The 24365-nt window shown below is 37.3% G+C and overlaps 1 protein-coding gene across 1 annotated transcript in view; it reads left to right on the forward strand.

The window, feature by feature from the left end:
* The first annotated feature begins 19594 nt into the window (after nt 1-19594).
* The window catches only part of NUBPL (NUBP iron-sulfur cluster assembly factor, mitochondrial), a 260487-nt gene continuing 255716 nt past the window's right edge, over nt 19595-24365 (forward strand). The window contains exons 1-3 of the mRNA XM_007180692.2: nt 19595-19733; nt 20309-20456; nt 23869-23903. Coding sequence (XP_007180754.3) covers nt 19626-19733; nt 20309-20456; nt 23869-23903 — 291 coding nt within the window. The 5' untranslated portion in view covers nt 19595-19625. The remainder of the gene's footprint in view (nt 19734-20308; nt 20457-23868; nt 23904-24365) is intronic.

Raw genomic sequence — 24365 nt, forward strand, 5'->3', positions numbered from 1 at the left:
GTGCTTGGTGTGTGGTGGGTATTCAATGGATATTTGTTAAATAAATATTTACCCAGACTTACTCCTGTCCTAATGACTAATGCCATGACTAATGCCATCACTGGTTTTTATAGCACTATGATTTTCCAGTTTATCCAGGCTCAAATCCTTGTAGTTGTTTTTTAGTCCTTTTTAACTCTTCCCTATCCTCCTCCTATACCCACTTTAATAAACAACTGCTTACAATGTTGTTTCCAAATATCTTTTAGGGTAATGTCATCCTTTCTAATCTCATTACCACTGTTATAAATTAGGTACTTGAAAACTCTAACTGGGACTATGAAATAGAAGCTACTAAGTATCATGTTCTCTAGGTTTTTGTTACTTTAATTAATCCTACCTATCACTGCCAGATCAATCTTACTTGGAGCTCAGCTCTCATTATGTCACTCCCTTACTTAAGGCTCAATACTGTTTAAATACAGAATCCTCAGTCTGGCATTTGGAAGTGCTGTGATATGACCCCAACCTGTCACTTCAGTTTTATCTCCCACTTTTCCTTTACAGATTCCTTATGGTATAAACAAACTGGGCCACTTGCTCTTTTTTTTTTTTTTTTTAAATTTATTTATGGCTGTGTTGGGTCTTCGTTTCTGTGCGAGGGCTTTCTCCAGCTGCGGTGAGCGGGGGCCACTCTTCATCGCGGTGCGCGGGCCTCACTATTGCGGCCTCTCTTGTTGCGGAGCACAGGCTCCAGACGCGCAGGCTCAGTAACTGTGGCTCACGGGCCCAGTCGCTCCGGGGCATGTGGGATCTTCCCAGACCAGGGCCCGAACCCGTGTCCCCTGCATTGGCAGGCAGACTCTCAACCACTGCGCCACCAGGGAAGCCCCCCACTTGCTCTTTGACTACTCCTTGAACTTTCCTACTTCTGTACCTTTCTCCATATAGTACCTTCTTCGGGAATGTTCATTACCAAGTATTTCTTGTGGTACTGCTTTTGTGCAGATAAATAATATCCATATACTACAATCTTTTGATTCATCAGTTTTGAAAACTGACTTATTACGGTAGATGAGGATTTAGCTCTTTCACACCATCACATTTCACCTCTGTGCCAGATGTCTTCTGTTTGCCCCTCCAGTTCCACCATCCACCTGCTCTCTGTCCCAAGAATCTCACCTGTATGGATCACATCTGTGGCTCCCATACTCTCTGGCTTCTTGTTGGGTTTGGTCAGTGGGGAGCAGATAGGAAGTCTGAGGGAGGGAAGTGAGAGAGGCTAACCCTAACTTTACCCTAACTCCCTCCCAGTGACAAAGGTCATTGTTTCATTCAAAGGGGCCTTACAGCTTTCTTCTTTTGGGTTTTGGCCACTGCTCCCTTCCTTCCTCCTTAGGGCCTAGGGGGTCCAATACTGTGATTCTCTTACATACTGCCCACATCTTTGTAAATAATCCCTTTGTAAACACACTCTTTTGGTTTATCCTAATTTGAGGGTACCATCTACTTCCTGTTGGGATCTGACTGACAGCTATACTCTCCTTCTATCCTCCCAATTTAGTTATATTAAAATTTTTGGTTAATTCAAAATTTGTTTAAAATAATATGATATTTCAAATACCATAGTGTTTCCTAAGTATATTTTCTTTCTGGCACAGTCTTTTATTTTTCCACTAGTTGGTTAATATTTCATTTTTTTATTTCTTAGGTTTTTAAAAAATTTTTGCTAATTTTTTTCTAGGAAGATGGTTGAACACATTAGGCACTCTATAAATTCTATTTCTTCCTGGAAACCTCCTTCTTGGGCCCTACCTTCTTTCTGTTTAATCATGTCTAGGAATTGTCTAGGCTGGCTATCAATACCTCTAGAATCCTATGACATTCTTGGTTTACTTCTTTGTTCTGCTGAAGCACATACTCTAGTAGTGTCCTAAGAAATGATACATGGGAAGTGAACTTCTTGAAGACTTGAATATCTAAAAAGAGTCTAGTTGGGTACAGAATACTAGCTTGAAAATGGCTTTTATCTCAGAATTTTGAATTGCTTTATTTTCTTCTAATTTCTTTGGTTTCTGTTGAGAAGTGTAGTGTCCTTCTAATTTCCTAACTTCTGAATGTACCTTTAAGAAGTGTTTAGAAGATGTGTCTTTGTGTTGGTCTTTTGATGTTTTCACTGTGGTTGGCCTTTGATATATCCTTTCAGTCTGGAAATCTATACCCTTCAGTTCTTGACATTTTCCTTGCATTATTATAGAAGACACTCTTAGTTGCCTGGTCAACAGACATTCTCCCGATATTCCTTGCTAACAGAATTCTGATTTTATCCAGACAGTGTGCCCAGTCCCAGAGCACAAATACATAATGAATGTTAAAGCTAGCCATGGTAATCCCATTCCCATTTGCCAGATACTTGTTTTTCCAGTTTAACTTTGTAACTAATGGTGGCCATGTAATGCTTTTCTGGTTAGTGAAATAAAAGAAGTCTGCTGGGGGAAGGAGAGTTTCAGGGGATGGTTTTATTTTCTGATATGAGTCAGATGCATGGAAAGGGTTCATTGTGTTGTCTCTTTTTCCCTGCTTTGGATGTACTTGTGAAAGGGCATGTTGTCACTTTAAAATTGTGATAGCCTTCTTGCTATGTAGAGGAAACAAACTTAAGGATAAAATGCCAAAATACTGAGATACGGCAGAGTTGATTGAGTCAAAGCCCCAAACGTGGAACAGCCTACCTCCGGACCTCGTGTTATATGAGATAATTAAACCCTTTTATTATTTTTGCTGTTTTTGCTTGGCTATTTTGTCAACTGCAACCAAATGACTTCTAACTGAAGCATAGTTCGTTGATAAAATTTTCCCCTTAATTTTCTCTATTCCCCTTTTGGAACTCCTATTAGTTGGGGCTCTTAGATTAATTTTCTTACCTCTCTCTCCCTTTTTTTTTCCCCATCCTTTTCTCACTGTTCTAATATTCTGGGAAATTTCCTCAGTTTTAGCTTTCAGCCATTCTACTGAATTGTTTATTTTGGCTCTCCAATTTCTAATTGCCGAGATCTCTTCTTTGATAGTTCTTAAGAAATACATCTTGTTTTCATGGATGTAACATCCTCTTTTAAATCTGAGACTGTTAATTATTGTTTTGAAAAGTTTTCTTCTGCTACCTGCATTGTCTCTATTTCTTCTGAGTTACTCTTTTCTGTTTTTTTTTGTTGTTTGTTTGTTTTTTGTTATTTGTTTTTTAAGGCTGGAGGCTTTCTTCAACTGTCAGGTGATATAAAGTTGTCTCTTTATTTTTGCAAAAGGTCCTAGAGAGTTGATTGGAAGTTTTATGCATGTGAGTGGACTACTTTGTAGGGTGGTTAGGTAGCAAGTACGCTCTTTTTTTTTTTTTTTTTGAAACTCCAAAAGAGCAGCATCTGTAGATATTTTCTTTTAGGATTTTAATTTCTCCAAAAAAGAATCCTCAAAGAGGTATACGGATACCTGCAAGCATTCTAGAAGCAGGGATAGTGGTGGTAAAAGTGATTATGGGTCCCACAGTTAGACTTTTGCTTAATCCTTCTCAGTGATGTGCTGGCAAATAATAGCAACTAGCTCTCTGAAAGAAGAAAAAGCCCTGATTTGTAACAACCCAATATCTGTGGTATAAATATTCCCACCATGTCCAATTTCAGGCTATTAACATGATGTCACTGAATGCAGAGTTGGGAAGACATGCACAGTAGTTCATCATTGTATAGTATTTCTGTCATGCAGATAAAATAGATATAAATAATCTCAAGAGTATAAATAGTAAAACATAGGAAAAATAATTAGGAAGTTATAACCTTTGAGTATATATTATGTCTGTTTTTGATACAATTTATTTAGTCGTAAGCTTATATAGTTTAATTTTTTTTAATGGCTGTGTTTAACAACCGGCTTACAAAATTCCTGAAAATTTAGCAGTTCCTATGAGCTAGTACAAATTAACTCTGGTACAAATTAACTCGGGAGCATTGCTGCTGTTTCCAGCCCCAGTCCATCACCCTTCACTGTGTCTGGTCTTTCTGACTCTGGAATCTATTGTTGATTTTCTTCTGACAAAATAGTTCTGGTATTCTGCAAGGGGATGGTGGAGGATAAAGAGTGATGGCCTAAGTGAGTAAACCTAGGGATCTGCAGCTTGTTGTGCGGACTTGCAACAAATTCCTATATTTTCAGTTTCATACCTAACTCTTGCTTTCCATGGTAACTGATGCCACAAAGTCTTAAGCTCTCTTTGGCTCTGCCAGTACAATAAGCTTCTCTGCAGGCACTTAACAGCAGTGCCTCTGCCCTCCTGGGTCTGTTGCTTCTGTTCCATCTGCTTTCTGTCTTCTAAGACTTTGACATCACTTGTTGGTTATTATCTTCTCTCCCATTTTCTTTGTCCTTGTGGGTTTATAAATTTTATATTTCCTTTTCCCATTAGTGAGAGCAAATAAATGTGTTCAGCTAGATATGCTTAACTGGAAAGATAGCTCAGTAAGTACTGCATTTAAAAATTGTTGAATTGACTTAAGATTCCTGGATGCTTGTAGTAGCAACTAAACTCTGTCAGTTAACAGCAACTTATCACTAACCACTGATTTATTTAGTGTAGTATTGTGTTCTAGGCCCTTAGATATCCATTTTGATTTTTCCTCTACATCCTTTTTTTAAATAAAATTTTTATTTTAGAATAATTTTAGGTTTACAGAAAGTTGTGAAGATTGTACAGAATGTTTTCACATACCCCACATTCACTTTTCCTTATTATAAATATCTTACCTTAATGTGTTACACTGGTCACAATTAATGAACCAATATTGATACATCATTATTAATTAACGTCCATACTTTATTCAGGTCTCTTAAGTTTTTTACCTACTGTCCTTTTTGTTCCAGGATCCTATCTAGGCTACTACATTAAATTTAATCATCATGTCTCCTTGGCTGTGACAGTTTCTCACACTTTCCTTGCTTTTGATGACCTTGACAATTTTGAGGAGTACTGATTAGGTATTTTATAGAACGTCCCTCAACTGGAATTTCTCTGTTTTGCTCATGATTAGACTGGGGTTGTGGGTTTTGGGGAGGAAGACCATGGAGATATAATGCCATTTTCATCGCATCATATCAAGGGTACTGCAATATTGCAACATAATTCTGATGCTAACCACCTGTAGTTAGCACAGACTCCAGATTAAGGGCACAGTCAACAAGACTGTCCACGGTTCAGATGCCAGTTTGGGGTTTCCCTGCCCACCTGCACTTCTGATCAAACAGCTACAAATTCAGGGGTTCCCACAAACCCCTGAATTAGCAGGTTTGCTAATTCACTGAAACAACTCACATAACTCGGGAAAGAGGTATGTTTATGATTACAGCTTTATTATAAAGGATACAAATCAGGACCAGCCAAGCGAAGAGACACATAGGGGGCAGTTTGGGAGGATCTCCAACACAGAGTTTCCATGCTCTCTCCCCATGGAATCAGGGTGCATCACCCACCTAGCACATCAATGTGCTCACCAACCAGGAAGCTCTTCTGAGCTTTGGTGTCCTGCATTTATATTGAGATTTCATTACATAGGCATGATTGATTGAATCATTGACCATGTGATTGAACTCAATCTCCAGTGTACCTCCCCTCCATGGATGGGGTCAGGCTGGGCTGCTATCACCTGGCTCAAAGCCCCAACCCTCTAATCACATAGTTGGTCTCTCTGGCCTGGCCAGCTTCCATCCTAAGTTATTACCATAAACTCAGATATGGTCCAAGGGACTCATGAATAAAAGATACCCCTATCACGTGGGAAATTCCAAGGATTTAGAGTCTCCTTCCCAGGAACCAGGGATAAAGGGCCGTCAAGTTCTTTATTATGTAACAGGTACATACGGATCAACATGACCTATCTCTGTTGATGTTGACTTGATCACCTGGCTGAGGTAGTGTTTGTCAGGTTTTGCTACTGTAAATTTTCTCTCCCTCCACCTTTTTTATACTGTACTCTTTTATTGGAGAATAGCATTACTTACATTCTTTTAAAATCATTTTCTTTTATTCCTGACTCCTTGTTTCTACTTTATTTTTGGAAATAATATTACTAGTCAGTGCTCATCCCCATTTTGATTTGATTTTTTTTTTTTTTTTTTTTGGCCGCACCATGCAGCATGTGGGGTCTTAGTTCCCTGACCAGGGATGGAACCCCTGTCCCCTGAAATGGAAGCATGGAGTCTTAACCACTGGACCACCAGGGAAGTCCCCCCATTTTGAGTTGGGTGGGATTACCAAAATCTAGAAACTCTAAATCAGAACCTGCACAGAAGATAAAAGCATAGAAGATAAAAACAGAGCTTTAAGTAAAAATTGCAGTTGCAAAGATCCTGAGTGTTTCTTTTTTGATAACTCTCAGAATGCTTGAAGGGATGGAATTATCTCATATGAGATAAAGAAGTGCAGCTCAGGGACCTGTAAGATGAAGCTGTGGAAAAGAGCAAGAGAAAATATGATTTTGACATTATATTTTTGTCTTAATTTTTATTTTGGAGATTCAACACTGGAATTCTGCCTTTGGAAGGCCTGGGGTAGCTTTTTCTTTCTCACCAACATTTTATTATAAAAAATTCAAACATATAGCAAAGTTGAAAAAATTTTAGAGTGAAATAATTTTACAGTGAAATCTATTCATACCACCTAGGTTTACTATTAACTTTTTACTCTACTTTTTCTGTCACATAGCCATCTATTCATCTGTCTATCCATTAACCCATCTAATTTTTTTGATGCATTTTAAAGTTAATTGCAGTTAACAGTATACGTCTCCCTAAATACTTCATTCAGTATGTGTACCAATAACTAGAGTTCAGTACAGTTTTTAAAATGTGAAATTTACATGTAATGAAATGTGCAAATCTTAAGTGTATATTCACTGACTTTTACACATAGGTATGGGTAGTCCAAACCACTATGACATATGGGACATTACCATCCCTCCAGAAGATTTCCCTCATGCCCCTTTCCAAATAATCTCTGCCCTCACCTCCTCTGGAATCACTGTTCTAATTTTTTCTCCATCATGGATTATTTTTGCCTGTTCTACAATTTGATATAAATGGAATCATACAGTATGTGCTCTCATGTGTAAGATTTCTTTCACTAGCATAATGTTTTTTAGATTTATCTATGTTGTTTCATGTCTGTTCCTCTTCATTGCTTGTTATTTATAAATATACAATTTAAAAATCCATTCTTCTATTTATGTACATCTGGGCCATTTTCAATTTGGAGCTATTATGAATAAAGCTGTTATGAACACTTGCATTCAATTCTTTGAGGGAAATATGTTTTCATTTTATGCCTAGGAGTGGAGCTGCTGGGTCATAGGATAGTTATATATTTAGGTCTTCTAATGCCAGACTATTTTCCAAAGTGGTTATGCCATTTTAAATTCCCACCAGTAATGTAAGAAAGTTCCAGTTACCCCACAACCTTGTCAATATTTGGTTTTGTCATTCCTTTAAATTTTAACCATTCTAGTGGTGTGTTGTAACTGATATACCATTGTAATTTTAATTTGAATTTCTCTGTTGACTAATAATGTTGAGTACTTTCTTCATGTACTTACTGGCTATTAATGTATCTTCATTTTTTTTTTTAATTTAAAAAAATTTTTACTTTTTGGCTGTGTTGGGTCTTTCTTGCTGCGCACGGGCTTTCTCTAGTTGCAGAGAGCGGGGGCTACTCTTCGTTGCAGTGCATGGGCTTCTCATTGTGGTGGCTTCTCTTGTCGCAGAGCACAGGCTCTAGGCACGCAAGCTTCAGTAGTTGCAGCACATGGGCTTAGTTGCTCCGCGGCATGTGGGATCTTCCTGGAGCAGGGATCGAACCCGTGTTCCCTGCATTGGCAGGCGGATTCTTAACCACTGCGCCACCAGGGAAGTCCCTATCTTCACTTTTATGAAACATATTTTCAAACATTTTATCTATTTTTCAATTGAGTTGTCTTTTTATTGTGAACCGTGGGGTTTTGGGGTTTTTTTTTACATTATAGATCAGTTCTGTCACATAGAATTTTCTGCATAGTCCAATATATTTATTGTGAAATGTGGCTACTGCAAATGAGGAAGTGTATTTTTAATTGTATTTAATTTTAATTAGTTTAAATTGAAATAGCTACGTTGGCTAATGACTAGCATATTGGACAGTGCTGTTCTAAAAACTAGTCCTTATCAGATACATGCTTTGTGATTATCTTCTCCCAATCTGTGGCTTGCCTATTCATTTTCTTAATGGTATCTTTTGATGAGGAGAAGTTTTAAATTTTGATCAAGCTTAATTTTTCAATTTTTTCTTTAATGGTTATTGTGTTCTATGACCCATCTAAGAAACTTTTGACTACTCCTAAGTCACGATTTTTATGTTTGGGTTTATGATCCACCTTGATGGTGTTTGGTGGGAGTCAGGGTTATTTGAGTACCATTGTTGAAAAGACATTCCTGATTGGATGCTTTGGCACCTTTCTGAAAAACAAAAAACTATAAGTGTGGATCTATTTCTGTTCTCTCTATTCTCTTTCATTGATCTATTTACTGAGCGTCATGCCCTTACTACACTGTTTCGATTACTGTAGTTTTAAGTCTTAAAGTCAGACGTCCTTCAATTTTGTTCTTTTTCAAGATTGTTTTGAGTATTTTAGGTCCTTTGAATTTCCATATAAATTTTAGAGTCAGCTTGGTAATTGTTGGGATTATGACCGGGATTTTTGTTAAATCTATACATCTTAGATATGATGAAAGAAATGTTTGATATTTTTAATCTGAGATTTTTAGGAATGGATGTCTCTATAGGTTGATGTATTTTAATACTTTGTCAAGAAAGAAAACAGGGTCTTCTATGATCCAGGCCAGAAGAGAACCTATAATAGTCTTTGTTTCTTCCATTTTGTATTGTTTACACAGAGGGACTTTGAACAATAATTTCCTAGGCAGTACCTGGGGATAGAGTTGCAGACTCTATGGAGCATGAAAAGTCAAGAATCTAGGTTCCAAAAGACAGAACAGAAACCATTTCCAAGATGAACTAATGATGCTAAATGTGAAAAATCCATGTATTATTCTGTGACTTATGTCCTATTTAAGGAAGGCAATAAACTGATTTTTCTTCTCTGTAGCATCTCTAAACTATTTTGCCTTGGTTTTTCTCAACATTATTTTAGGAAAAGTGAAACTTCACAACTTTGTTCTCTTCAATTCTTATTTTAATTCAATATGAGCTTGGGAGATAAATCTACAGATTATTTAGTTTAATCTCTTCATGTTGTATATGAAGTAATAGTTAAATGATTTGTTCAAGATCACTGAGCTAGTTAGTAGCAGAGTTCTGACAATATTCCAGGCTTTCCAACCTCTCTACTTCACTGATATTTACACTATGCTTTGCTGTCATAATAGCTAACCAGTGAATAATTCCTGAGCCCCTATAATGTGCCTAGCATTAGGCTATGTATAGATGATATAAATTATCATTATGATATAGCTCTGATCCTCAAATACCATAGAGTCCTGTGTAAGACAAGAAACAATTAGAAAACAGTAAAAGGCAATGTATAATAATGTTCCAAGTTGGATCAAATTTTGGATAAAATGCTATAAATGCATATAGAAGTAATACTGTGACTCATTTTTAAATAAATCTGGCTGTGTTAGAGCAATATAGAACTGTAATTGAAAGCAGGTTGTACAAGAGAGATCTGAAACAGGCTAGCTGTATTAAAATGAATGCAATCAAATTGCACCTTAAATTCATGCTCTGTTAAATAAAATGTTAACAGTTGTTAAGAAGGTGAAGATTAATGCTTGATGAAATTATTAGAGAAGGCTTTATGGAAGAAGTAGGGTTTGAGACATAATTTCAAGGATTGATGGAATTATAAAGGGCAAAGGGGATTATAAACTATTATAATTGGGATACAAACACTATTTTAATGAAAATTTGAATACATTATAAATTAAAATGTAATTGTTTTTAAAATGTAATTTTAATGCAGTTCAAGAGAAGGCCATTAAATATCTTTATGGGTTTCTGAAATAAATTACTTTTAACTAAAGCTAATGAAGCCTAAATTTATATGAGAAGGTTAAAGGTGGAAAATGCCTACTGAATTAAGCAGTTGAGTAGAAATTTAGGTTTTTTCCTGTAGAGGTGGTGCTATTTTGCCTAGGTGCTTCTTCTATGACAGCTGGTCCAAATGGAATATTGTTTTTTCAACAATATTCCTTAAAGGTAATGAGAGACCTGTATTTCCATTTTGCTTTCAACAATTTGCCCTAAAAAAAATAAACTAACATCTCTGACTCCGTATTTCCTTATCTAGAAATGGGATTAATAATAACTTCACTGCCAACCTCATGGCAGTTGTGAAACCTGAACAGGATAATGTGTGTAAAAATGCTTTGGAATCTGTCAGGTATAAGATATAAGATAAGATTCAGTAAGTAGTAAGAATTGTACAGATTATGGTCTAATGGAGATTCTACGAAGATATTTTTAGAGATAAATACTGTAGAATTCTCTGCAGCATTGACTTGGATTGTTTCCAAAGATTCTAATAAGCACTATGTATTATATTTTTCCTGGGGTGTAGATAACTATATACGTGTGCAGTATGATTAGTTGAATGCTTCATATGTACTGAATCATCTTTCATAAACTGGGCTGATTTACAACTATGCAGTTAGCTGTTATTTAGAGTGTCACTGGAAAATTCTTGTTTGTGTTACTTTTTATTTATACAATATGTACAAAAAATTGCTTTCTTCATATCTGTATCCACTCTGTAATGACCTATATAGGAAAAGAATCTGAAAAAGAGTGGCTATATGTATATGTATAACTGATTCACTTTGCTATACAGCAGACACTAAGACAACATTGTAAATGAACTATACTCCAATAAAAATTAATTAAAGAAAATAAAAAATCCACACACATACAAAAAGAAGTAAGTTCAGTTGTTACTAAGAAAAACAGATCTTGGTTTGTGATGTAAAGAGAGTCTTCAATTCACTGCCTCCATGTCCCTATTCTCTAGCATCTGATACTATAATCTTATTTTATGGGGCTTGATAATTAATATTATAAAAATTAATAAATTATCAGTGCTCAAATAACATTTAACTCTTGACAAATGTTCAGAATACACAAAGGACTTGATTTCTTAACAAAATATGCATATTTTTTCATATGGCAAAAAAGAATTGCCCTTTTATGTCAATTATATCTCAATTAAAAAAAAAAAAGAGAGGGACTTTCCTGGTGGCGCAGTGGTTAAGAATCTGCCTGCCAATGCAGGGGACATGGGTTTGAGCCCTGGTCTGGGAAGATCCCACATGCCACAGAGCAACTAAGCCCCTGCGCCACAACTACTGAGCTCTAGAGCCCGCGAGCCACAACTACTGAAGCCGGCACGCCTAGATCCCGAGCTCCGCAACAAGAGAAGCCACTGCAATGAGAAGCCCGTGCAACACAATGAAGAGTGGCCCCCGCTCGATGCAACTAGAGAAAGCCTGCACGCAGCAACGAAGGCCCAACGCAGACAAAAACAATAAATAAAAAGAGAATCGCCTATAAGAAACCATACATTGACTATATTCTTATTTTTTTAATATTTCAATCTTTTCTTTGTGGATTACGCATTTTTTAAAAATTTATTTTGCTTATTTGTTTATTTATTTGGCTGTGTGGGGTCTTTAGTTGCAGTGTGAGGGGTCTTTGTTGAGGCGTCCAGGATCTTTTGCTGATGCACGGGCTTCTCTCTAGTTGTGGTGTGCGTGTTTTTCCTCTCTCTAGTTGTGGTGTGTGGGCTCCAGAGTGCATGGACTCTGTAGTTTGCACATGTGGGCTCTCTTGTTGAGGGTGTGAGCTCAGTAGTTGTGGCGGGTGGGCTTAGCTGCCCCACCGCATGTGGGATCTTAGTTCCCCAATCAGGGATCAAACCTACATCCCCTGCATTGGGAGGCAGATTCTTTACCACTGGACCACCAGGGAAGACCCCTTGACTATATTCTTACTGAAGTCTGGGTTACTGAGTAGTATTAGTTATCTATTGCTGTGTAACCAATTACCATGAACTTGGTGCCTTAAAACAACACATTTATTATCTCACAGTTTCTGTGGGTCAGAATTCTGGACACAATGTAACAGAGTCCTTTGCTTCCTGATCTCTCACAAGGCTGCAATCAAGGGGTCAGCCAAGGCTTGAGCCTCATTTGAAAGCTCAACTGGTAAGGATCAACTTCCAGGCTCACGTGGTTGCTGGCAGAATTCAGTTCCTTGCAGGCTGTTTTCCTGAGAACCTCAGTTCTTTGCTGGCTGTCAGCTGTTCCTTTCCACGTGGCCTTCTCCATAGGCAGTTTACAACATGGCAGCTTGCTTCATCAGAGCCAGCCAGGAGGTCTCCTAGAAAGTTAGAAGTTACAATCTTATGTAAAGTAATCACAGAAGTGACATCCTATCACCTTTGTTGTTTTCTATTGGTTAGAACAAGTTACGTGTCCTGCTCACACTCAAGGGGAGGGGATTACACAAGGGTGTGAATGCCAAGAGACAAGGATCATTTTGGCTATCTTAGAGTCTGTTGGAAAAGAACTGATTAATTTGACATATGACATAAGCTACAAAGAGAGACGCCCACTAAGAAATTGGAACTGGTGGGAATGGCTTAATAGAATTTTCCAGTTAGCAATAGAGTATCACAAACAAGTAAAGGTAAACTACTAAGCACATTACTTTTTCTTTACTATTCTGCTCTTTCTCCAGTGCTGTCAGCTATGAAATGAGATAGCCTACATCAGACCCTGGAAAAGTGCTAAAGAGTTGTACTTCAAAAAAATGTTAGAGGAAAATACAATCACATATATATACATATATATATATGTTTTAGCAGCGAATGGTATATTTCAGCAGCAAATGGTGTTGATTTTGTTATACTGATAAATGATTCTATTAAAAATGGCATTTTCAACAGCACATGCCAGCATGTTACCCCACAAAAATAGCTCGAGTTAAATAAAATAGTAATTCTTGGATATGATTAGAAATTCACAAAAGAGATTCAGTGTGGCATTAATGTAATAAGGTTGTTGACTTTGAGTAATGGACAAAACTTCACCAGGTAATTAAAAGAGCTCTTTGTATTCTTAACAAGTCAAAACAGCAGCTATTAAACAATTTAGAACAATTATGCACAAAATGAACATTTTCTGTGTAAAAACATTTTTATCTGTTTTGAAGACTAGCAAAGACTGGAAAGCCTAAGATGGGAGAGATTAGTAATTATCACTTCAGTGTTTGGATTGTTGAGTTATAGTAGTGGATGGCCTCTACGACTGAGAATAAGTTCCTTAGCCTGAATGGGTGGTCAGGAAAATTCTATTTTGTTTTTATTTTTAAGCTGCAGAAGAAGATGCCATGGAAAATGGACCCAAATACTGCCTGTAAGGTTGGTTGGTATGAACTGGAGCATTTCCAGCAGCTTAAGAGTTGTGTGGAAGGCTGAAGACAAAGATACACTTCATATTTTTAAGTTTGCCAGTCTATCTTAGAGCACATTGATATTGTAACCCTTAATGTCAGTATTTCTGTTCTATTGCTCTAAATCAGACTATATTTTGAGACATTAGAGTGATTTGGTAGGAGTTCTTCACTTACATAAAAGGACTGAATAACTTTTGTGCCTGCAAAAATTTATTATGACATATCATGTGTAATATCTATGGTTAATAAATCCTAAATAGAAAAGGTCAATAAATGAATTGACAAGATTTGGTACTACAATGCCAAGTAGACTACGATATTATGTAAGCCACATGATTATAGAGGACATTCTCACATTGTGGTCGCAGCTTAAAACAGACAAAAATCTACATTATTTCCTTTTTCCTGAGGAAAATAGAACTTCCCATTAGCTGAAGTGTAGGTTTGGTATCTTGACGGGGCTCTGCTTTGTCACTGTCCTTGGAATGTTCTCTAAAGTGTACAGGAAAATTCTCTTCTGAGTACAGAATGAAGTAATGTTTTAGCAAAGTCTTGTAGAAACTTATGTCTTCTCATCTCTAGTATGCAACTGAAGGGTAGGAAGGACATGGCTGAAAAAACATAGGTTTGGTACTTGGAGAAAATGAAATAAAAAAGCAAAAGCCTGGGAATACTAAGGCCCTGGGTATGACAAGTATTTGCCTGAGGTGACAAATACTTTTCCTAAATTCTGATAGTGTGGCTTCTATTTCAGGATAGGATCTTCTTTGAAGCTTTAAGCATTAAAAAGAGACTATTTTCAGTTATAACATGAGCCCTTGACCTTTGTCCAAGGATTCAGTTCAATCTTATAAATCAGAAATTCAAATGTCAAATCACCCATGATTTATCCTGCTTTGGATACTGGCATTTAGAAACCCATCCTGTCTCATTCTAGAGGTGGATTTTTAGTCATTTGGAGGCGTATTCCCAGATGCCCATCCAGTCTAAGAACATACAGGTATCTCCCCCTCTTTTTGAAAGTTCACTTTATGCCACTTTGGCTTTATGAAAGGACCTACATAAGTACCTACTTTCACTAAATGAAAGAAATCTAAAGAGGAATTTTGCTTTTATGAAAAAAGGTGAAAAGTGAAAATAGCACTCAGCATTTATTTTACAGTGAGTGGCTATGGAGGCAGTGCCCCCCTGAGCAGCGAGAGTGGCATCCCAAGCTCCTTCTCCGGGAACTATACTCAGCATCTCAGCATCAAGCTACCATAGCTTTGAGCTGTGTCTGTGAGCATCTGTGCTTCATCTTGATTTATTTTGTGCATCTGTTAGTAAGATGTGTCCTAAGATGATTGCTTCTTTGCCTTACACCATTTCAGCTTACAAAAGGTTTCATAGGAACTCTCTGTACATACATTTGCTTTGTGTAATTTTAAAAAATAAGAATGAGGAGCTTCTTTGACAGGACTACTTTATGTGAGCTGAGGTACTGAAAGGCCAGCAAAGTCTTCAATATGGGAACATCCACAAACTTTCTGGACCAGGTTTCCTACAGAGAGACTGGCTCATTGGGAAGCTATTCTCCTAAGCAGAATTACTCTATATTTTAATGTGAACATTTGTATTAGATGTAGATAAAGCCAGTTTCATGCTTAGTCATGAATAGAGAGATTTGGAAACAAATCACACTATGGGGCAAAGTAGGGTCAATGAATGGGGTTGTCATTTCGACAAGTCCATAGATGGGGTGGGGTTTTCTTTTCAGTGAGCCCTTTGAACAGGATGAGAGGTTCAGTTGGGGACAGTCACCTTAAACTGAAGGAACTAGCACTAGTTTTCGAGCTTTATTTAGAATATTCAACAGAGACTGGAAACTGTCCACAACACCTTATTCTTCCTTAGTGAGTTGAACAAAGGAATGAAACACTGAGGCAGTCCTGAGACTTATGGGCAGGGAATAAGGCAGGCTCCTTATTTGTGGGTATCTGAACTTTCAGTGAGTCCTTGGTCACCTGAGGATATAAATATATACATACATATATGTATATATATATGGATATATATGTATTTTAGGGAGGGTAATCTAGCAGATACAAATACTTCCTTTCTAGAAAACGGTATAAGATATTACCCTGCACATAGGAGACATACAAAACAATCCTCTTTGTTTTGATCAGTATTTGTAAAATTCTCTCAGGGTGGTAGAAACTTAATCTTGATAAGTACAGATTCCACCATAGATACCAGGGTTGTGTCTATGTAGTGTCCAGATGTCCAAATGGTGATGTGAATTTAATCCTCAAGGTCCTTATCTATCCATACCAGCATCCATTGTGATGCCACACACTTAACCATGAAGATTGTTGCCAAGTCTTGACCATTTTCTTGACGTTAAGCTCTCTTTAAGGATCAGCTTTCTCTCAGCCAGTCCTGTGGCTCTTTGTAGGGGGCAAACCCTATGAAGCTGCCTCAGGCTGTCTGCCTAAACACAACACTCAACCATTTTCATTCTGTGGTCCTGCCACTACACTGAGTTCTATCTGGGAATGGGGGCATTGATTTTGTTGTTCTTACATCCCCCAAACTGATTTGGGGCTTTCTTGTTCCCCTTCCTCACTGGGGCTGAATCTTGGGGGAGAGGTAGTAAACGTGTATGGGGTTCCTTCTTAGGAGCTGTAATAGGCACAGATTATTCTCACTTCAAATGAAAGAAATCCTAACCAACAGTGGTTTAAACAATTAATTATCTCACACAACAAGAGGTCTGGAGACACAGGCCAGGACTGGCATAGCAGCTTCACTGTATAACCAGGAATTCATCTTCCTGCCATACTTCCACTTTGTTGCCCTCAGCTATTGGCTTTTGTCATTGTGTTTGTCACTATTGTGCTTGTCATGTCTGAATGGGGAAGGGCTATATGAGGTACAAGGAATTATAGGGGGAAAATCTTCTATAAATGTTACAAAATATATCTCACCATGGTTACAAGTACACAGAAACCCACCCACATTAGGCCAAGGTAGAAAGAGAATTTGTTGGTTGGATGTAAGCGTACCTCATGGACCTAAGGGTAGGAAGTATAGCTGAACTTCACTGTGGACCAGAAGCAGGAACTGGAAAGCTGTTATGAATCAGTACAGCTGTTGTCCCTTCCTTTTCTGGGCACATGATCTCTTATGGTCTGCTTTAGTTCTCTTTCTTGGCATTGGCTTTTTCTACTTCTCTGTGTACAAAGTAGAAAATGGTCACTTTAGCCTTATCGGTTCAAAGGCAAACTAAGATTGAGTAGCATCTCTTATGTTTTAAGTTCTCTGGGGAAAGAATATGATTGGTCCAATTTTGGTGGTATGTCAATCTTTAATCCAATCAGTGACCATGGGGATGGGGTCAAATGACTTAGCAGTTCTTAGGAACTAAGGGAGAATACTCTTGAGAAGGGGCCATGGGTGTGTGTGTGTGTGTGTGTGTGGCAGTGGTGGTTGGAGAAGAAACAATGGACAGCTCTACTACTCTCTTGATACCCTAATCTGCTGAAGGATAAATCAAATTAACCATTCATTCATTCTACAGACATTGGTCTCACTTGTTCTTCCCCTTATGCTCTCTCTCAGAGGGTCAGTACCGCTCATCTAGTTGCCTACATTATAAATTCTGTACAACCCAATAAGCAACACAATAGCTAACATTTATTGAATATGTGTACTATGTGATAGGCATTCGGTGTGCATTATTTTAAATTCAACCGCATAACAACTCTACAAATAGGTATTATCTATTTTATAGATAAGCAAAGTGAAATTTAGAGACGTTAAGTCAAGCTTTCAACATCTCTTTTGGATTATTGCAGTAACCTCCTGTCTCCCTGCCTCTGATCTGACCCCTCCTATCCTTTTTCTGCCTGTCAATCATAGTGGTATTTCTAAAACACAAATCTGATCGTGCTGCTTTCCTGCTTAAAACCCTTCTATGGTTCCCTCAGGATAAAGTCCAAATTCCTTTGCATGATGTATAAAGCCTTTCATGATCTGGGTAGCTATCACCCTACCAATCTCTATCCTCATCTCTTTCAGTCTTGCACCTCACAGTCTATCCTCAAGCCACACAGATTATTTGCAGTTCTTAACAATTCATTTCTTACTTCTGCACAACAACCCTGTAGCCATTCTCCCTGCTGACTCCTACACATTACCCACACGCAGGATTAAGCTTAGATGTTACCCTATTCAGAAGCCTTCTCTGATTGAATTCAGTGCTCCTCCTTTATACTTTTGTATCACTCAGTGATTTTCTCCTATACTTATCACACCATACTGTAATTGTTTGTTAACTTATTCTGTCTCTTGCACTGGATTGTAAAGTCATTGGGTGGAAAGATTATGTCAGGTTTAGTATTGAAAACCCTAAGATTAGGGTAGTGCTTGGTGCATAATAGTTGCTCAATAAATATTTGTTAAATGAATGAATCTTTGGTAGAATTCTGGAAGAACTCGAAAAGCTACCTGGAGAGAAAGAGATATTCAGTATTTCTTGTTTAGTAAATGGATTATTCTGACAGCTATTTCCCTTTAGCCCTATTTTTTTGGCTTATAATTTATAAAAATTGAGCAGATGCAAATTTAAAAATTGATAAAATTAACTGTGAAAGCACATCACAAAATAATGAAATAAGAAAGTGATATAAAACAATAAGTAAGAGTGTTAAACCTAATGGAAGAAGACAAAAGCTGAATGAAGTGACAAAGTTGTGAGATTGGGGGAGAAAAAGCAAGGAACTGAAAATTCTTTTCACTGCTTACTAAATTGAATGTGTATTGCTGGTAATATTTCATTTAATTCTTACAATAATTCTTTGAGGTTGATATGTTATGCCTGTATTAAAACTAAGGAAATTAAAGATCAGATTAGAGCAAAATAAACTGAATGATTACACAAGAAACTCTCTACAGATAAGCACATAAAAGAAATGAAAATCGGGCTTCCCTGGTGGCGCAGTGGTTGAGAGTCGGCCTGCTAATGCAGGGGACACGGGTTCGAGCCCTGGTCTGGGGGGATCCCACATGCCGCGGAGCAGCTGGGCCCGTGAGCCACAACTGCTGAGCCTGCGCGTCTGGAGCCTGTGCCCCGCGACGGGAGGGGCCGCGATGGTGAGAGGCCCACGCACTGCGATGAAGAGCGGTCCCCATGCCGCGATGAAGAGTGGCCCCCACTTGCCGCAACTAGAGAAAGCCCTCGCACGAACCGAAGACCCAACACAGCCAAAAATAAATAAATAAATAAATAAAGTAGCTATAGAAATGAAAATCAACCTTAGAAAATATTGTGGAGAATATGCGAAGGTAAACCACTCTACACCCTATATGATTCTTTTGCTGGGTCTGGGTTCCTGTATCAGCTTTCCAGCTTTCTCTCCTAAAGCAATTTCCTTCACTCTCACCTTCTTTGAATATAGGGATATGTCCTTCCTTTTACCTGGATGAATTCCATCTCCTTCCTCAAGCTTTGTCTCACTTAAGTTGCTTCTTGAGTGAAATTTGCTTCATTAGACCCGCTTTCTGATTTAGTTAAACTTTTTCGACCCTAGCAAAGCACCCCGACTTCTCTCTCAGAGAATTATCAGCAACACAGCAGTAAATGTCAACACAAAGCCGACTATTACTGTAGATCACTCAGGGGGAGAAAAAAAGATAAAATCCTTAACAGTGGCAGTGTTTAAGTGACTATATTCTGCGCTGTGACAACGCCTGGAGTCATTTTTAACTTCCACCATTTCCTACTTCTCAGTTGGGTCAGTTTTCTAAACTTTCCGAGTCTCAGTTTTCTTACCTATGAAAAGAGGATCCTAGTAAGAGTCTCCTACCTACCTACTCCAGAACTTCTGTGAGGGCCAAATTAGAGGAGGTACGTGAAAATGCTTCACAAACATTTGGTAAAACGCTGTAAGATGTTTGTACCTGGCTACAGACGAGATCACGACAACAAGTTGTATTCCTGGGTTGAAGAAACTCAAAGGAGGCTAGTCGTTAAGGAGAGGAAGCCGAGCGTTGCCATGTGACGTCATCACCCAGCGCTTGCCGCGACGGTTTCCGGGTTGGGCTCAAGGCAGCATTCTGCGTCATGGGGACTTGGCAGCGTTTGCTGCTTTTTCGGGGGGCGTCGCTTCGGGGCTACGGCGGGGCCTATGTGCCGCTTGGGGGAAGCCGAGTGTTGGTTTGGGGGCGCCAGGTCCGTGGTGCTGCAGAGCAGGTGGAGGCGGGCGGGTCCGAGACGCTGGGGCGCCAGGGCTGCGGGTGCTCTGCAATTGCCTCTTGCCGAGGACTCGCTTCAGTGCCTCGTGGGCACCCGCCCACTTGGCGGCTCAGTGAGACCCCAGTTCTGGACGTCCCCACTTTCCAGGCGGGCCCCCAGTGGGACCAGGCCGAGGCTTAGAGGGGCGTAAAATAGATGGTTAGAACATGGATATGTGACTTGCACTTGCTTTCTTAGTGTTGGTTTATTTAGAAAATAGGTTAAAGAGAAGGAAAACACGTGGAGGATTTAACTCCGGAAAGAGGCAGCTTATTTACTTTCCATTTTTAACGTCTGCGTATCCTGGCAAATAAATTTCAGTTTAAACAATGTGTCTCTGCAATTGTGATCAATAGCAATAGGTAAATAACACTAAAGGCCTAAATAGTGGAGATGAGCAGAATTAGAGTAGAAAAGAAAGCCCTGTTAATTGCAAATACCGAATTGTTTTTACTTTTACAGCGTGATAATGGAGATGGCTTGTTTTAAAACTGTTTTTTTTTCTTCTTAAGTTCTCTGGTGCTGAGAGTGAGACCCTAAAACAAAGAAGAACACAAGTCATGTCTCGAGGACTTCCAAAGCAGAAACCAATAGACGGTGTTAAACAAGTTATAGTTGTGGCTTCTGGAAAGGGTGGAGTTGGAAAGTCTACTACAGCAGGTATTATAGGATATTAATTCTCATCTTGATTAGGACTTTATGCCAACTGGCAAGTGCACAATATTAAAATTATAGTTTTGTTCTTAAAAAAGTATTTGTGAAGTTCCTAACAGCTGCTTCCTTAGGATGAGGAGTTGGTAGTGATTGGGAGCTTAGATTTTGGAGTTAGACAAAACTAGATATGTAGCCAGGTCTTTGACTCCTTAACTGAGGGAAAGGTGGTCAGGTTGCCCATCACATCTTCAGTTCACTTAACTGTAAAATGGCAATGATTATAATCTTTTTCATAGGATGGTTATGCAAATTAATTAAACAAGCTAACTACTTAGCCCACTGTTTCATACATAGTAAGTACTCAATATTTGGTTGCTGTTATTATTATTATTAAACATTTAGTAAGTTTAACACTAAATTTATTTCTGTTCTTTGATGTTCTTTTCTAGTCTTTTTCAGTGTACATACAGCTAAGTAGTTGCAATGAGATTGTTTACATTATTGTGGCTTATTTTCATTTAACCATAATATAATTTTCAGCATTTATAAAGCCAACATAGATCTAATGTTTGAAAATGTTTAAATTATTTAAAATATCTTTTAAGCTTTGTATCTTTTATATTATACTGGAACAGAGAATTTTTTTGCCCCCAGAAATAGAAGAGTTACCATCCAAGACTGATGACCAGGTATTCCCAGATGTTTTCAAAAGAAACTTTTTATTTCTAACAGAAATTTTCAGTGTAATAATGTAAAAAGGTAACTCCCCTCCTCCCAATTCAACTCAACAGAGGCAGCTTGTATTATTCATTTGGAGTCATAAAGCTCTCAAGTCTTATTGTTGTCTCATTTAAAATTTTCAGTCATTTTAATAGAAATGGCTTAATTCAGGTCTTATCCAACCTATCTTTTTTGCAGTTGATTTAAAAAAAGTAACCATCCTTATTATATTTCATTTTGTTAATTTTGGCACAGTTCTACACTGTTAAAGATCTTTTATGTATTTATGTATGTATCTTTTTTTTAGCTTTTGACTCAAATTTCTGCATTTTTTTTTTTTACTTGAAGTGTAGCTGATGTACAATATTATATAAGTTTCAGGTGTACAACATAGTTTACAATTTTTAAAGGTTATAGCCCATTTATAGTTATTATAAAATATTGGATATATTCCCTGTGTTGTACAATATTTCCTTGTGGCTTATTTATTTTATACATAGTAGTTTGTACCTCTTAATTACCTACTCCATCTTGCCCCGCCCCCCTAAGATCTCTAAAACTTTTTTTTTTTTTTCCTCAGATAGTAGCCTAAAGTTGGGGCATATATGTACCTTAAAATTCCTTAGTTCCATTGAAACCAATGACATTTTCAAATAAAAAGGGCCAGGTACAGAGTTCTGTGACTTTCACTAGAGATCTTGTGTCTTGACTCAAAGCCATATTTGGTAATTCCTAGATGCAGCAGTTTTATAGTTGTACAACCAGCTACAAATCCAACTGTATAGTGTTATTAGCTCAGTTTTTTCCCATTTTGACCTGAATGTAATTGTGGAAGAGTTTTTCAGATGTTTTGAAGAAATTAAGATTTACTAAGTATTGTAGTTATGATAGACCCCTAATATACTATTTGATAGATACTATATTATTATTAAAAATAATTAGTTAGTGATTGTTCTTAATGAATTTATGCTATATCCTACACATTTTGGCTTTCTTTCCTAAGGACCTACAATCCACCTATTTGGTATTTTGTTTTTAAAATTTGGAAGCTCTTAGTTTTGGGTTCTAGAATCCACCTCTACTTGTGTTTTGAAAATTCAGAGTACATTTACCTGTATTCAGTGGTGTGAATCCTTTTGCAAGCTCTGTGTTTACTTGGACTGGTTAAAGATGGAAAGTGTTTTCATGATAATAGCCATAAGTTCTTTGGGTTTTGTGCAATATAATTTGTTGGGTCTGTAGGCTAGCACTTGTTTAAAACAAATTGTTTATTGTTTTTGGTTGTAAGATCGTCTGTTACCATGGAATGTGACAGCAGTTAGACAGGAAAATATATGAGAAAATGTACAGTGTTTGACACATAAGTGCTTCAGTAAGTGTCCCTTCCTTGCTTTTTTTTCTTTGTTAGCATCATACCACTTGTCCCAAATAATTGGCCTATATGGTTTCATAACAGCTCTATCTGCATACATAAGCCTTAGAAATAGATTATTTCTATGTTGGTATTCTATTTCTTTCCATTATATGTATTTATTCCTGTTCCAAACTATCTCAGAATACTTCCTATTTGAATATGTGTGCCGGAGATATTTTGGATTAAAATGATGACATTTGATTAATACAGACATGCTCTGTGATTCTATTGTGTAAATGCAGAAAGACCCTCACATTAAAATGAATTACTCTCTAAAAGTTTCTGCCTAAAAGTTGGATTATGTTTAACCTGAAATTCAGAATTATTTTATAATTTATAAAAATTAATTTGTCAAGTGCCGTGCCTTAGGCATAATACTTTAATACATATAGTATTTGATTTAATTCTCACAACAGTTATGAAATAGGACCTCATTATATAGAGGAAGAAACAGGCTTGGGGTAAAATATTCTACTCAAGATTATAAAACAGAGAGTGGTGAAACTGGGGTTTGAACCCGGTCTTCCTTGAAAGTTTATGCTCTTAAATACTTTAAAGGAAACAATATCGGCATCATTTATAACACTGTTCTGTAAGGAATTGTGATCCACAGTATGAGGGTCTGTTTATTTATCAGTTTTGGGAATGTGTTACTTTTGGACCTCTTTTTCATCTCAGATGTAGCATATCCTTATTGCTGGGCTAAAGGTGGTTTTGGGGACTACTGCTTTCCCCCTTTATGTCTTTGGGATTCACTAACAATAGGCACTTTTGGGAAAATGTTTCACTGCCTTGCCTTTTACCTTCCTCTCTTCCCTCTGCTCACTGGTCCAACCTTTCATTTACGTGGGTATTTGTGAGTTAGATATTTGGAATTCCTGCGTTACCAGCATTTATTTTTAAAAAGCAATAGGATCACATCCTTTTTTCTTTATTAAAAAGTAGGTAATTTTTCTGCAAAATATATTTTTGAAAATAATTGAATGATATATACCATTAACGTCATTTTTAAAAAACTTGGATTATTTAAACACAATTGTAACAGATGATAAATGGATTATTTAAAGTGATAATTTTGGGGCAGGCATCTACTGTTTATGTTGAAATGTTACTTTCTTTTTTGTGTTTTTTACTTTCTGTATTCTCTCCATGTCCTTGTTTTTTGTAATGGAGATATATTAAAACTTTATTTGCCTTGGTTGTTACATTGAACATATTAAAAGACAAAATGAATTTTAGTAGAAGGAAAGTTACTAAATTTAATTACTTTTTTGTTTCTTACAGTGAACCTTGCACTTGCTTTATCAGCGAATGATTCGGTAGGTGTTTATTAATAGAAATACTAATTTATTAAAATGTTTTTTAAGGCAATGATTAAGAGCATACTGATGTTTTTCATTTACTCTGTCTGGCATATAGTGTAGCTATAGTCATTTGCATGTCTTTAAGGAACTCAAAAATCTGCCATAAGTACTGGTTATATTTAATAATGATGATGAAAATGGAAGGGGACCACTAGTCAAGGAATTCAGGCAGCCTCTAGAAGCTAGAGAAGGCAAGGAAATGGCCTCCAAAAGGTATGTAATCCTCTCAGCACCTTAATTCTAGCTCATTGAAACCTATTTTGAACTTCTGTGATAACTTCTTACAGTAGGAGTAGGAAACTGATACAGGAAGTCAATTTTCTTAGTTCTTAAATTTCTGAAGATGTCTTTATTTTGCCTTAATATATGATAGTTTGACTGGATGTAGAATTCCAGGTTTACAATAATTTCCCCTCT

This window comes from Balaenoptera acutorostrata, chromosome 3 (genome assembly GCF_949987535.1).
Source record: "Balaenoptera acutorostrata chromosome 3, mBalAcu1.1, whole genome shotgun sequence".
In the NCBI taxonomy this organism is placed as follows: domain Eukaryota; kingdom Metazoa; phylum Chordata; class Mammalia; order Artiodactyla; family Balaenopteridae; genus Balaenoptera; species Balaenoptera acutorostrata.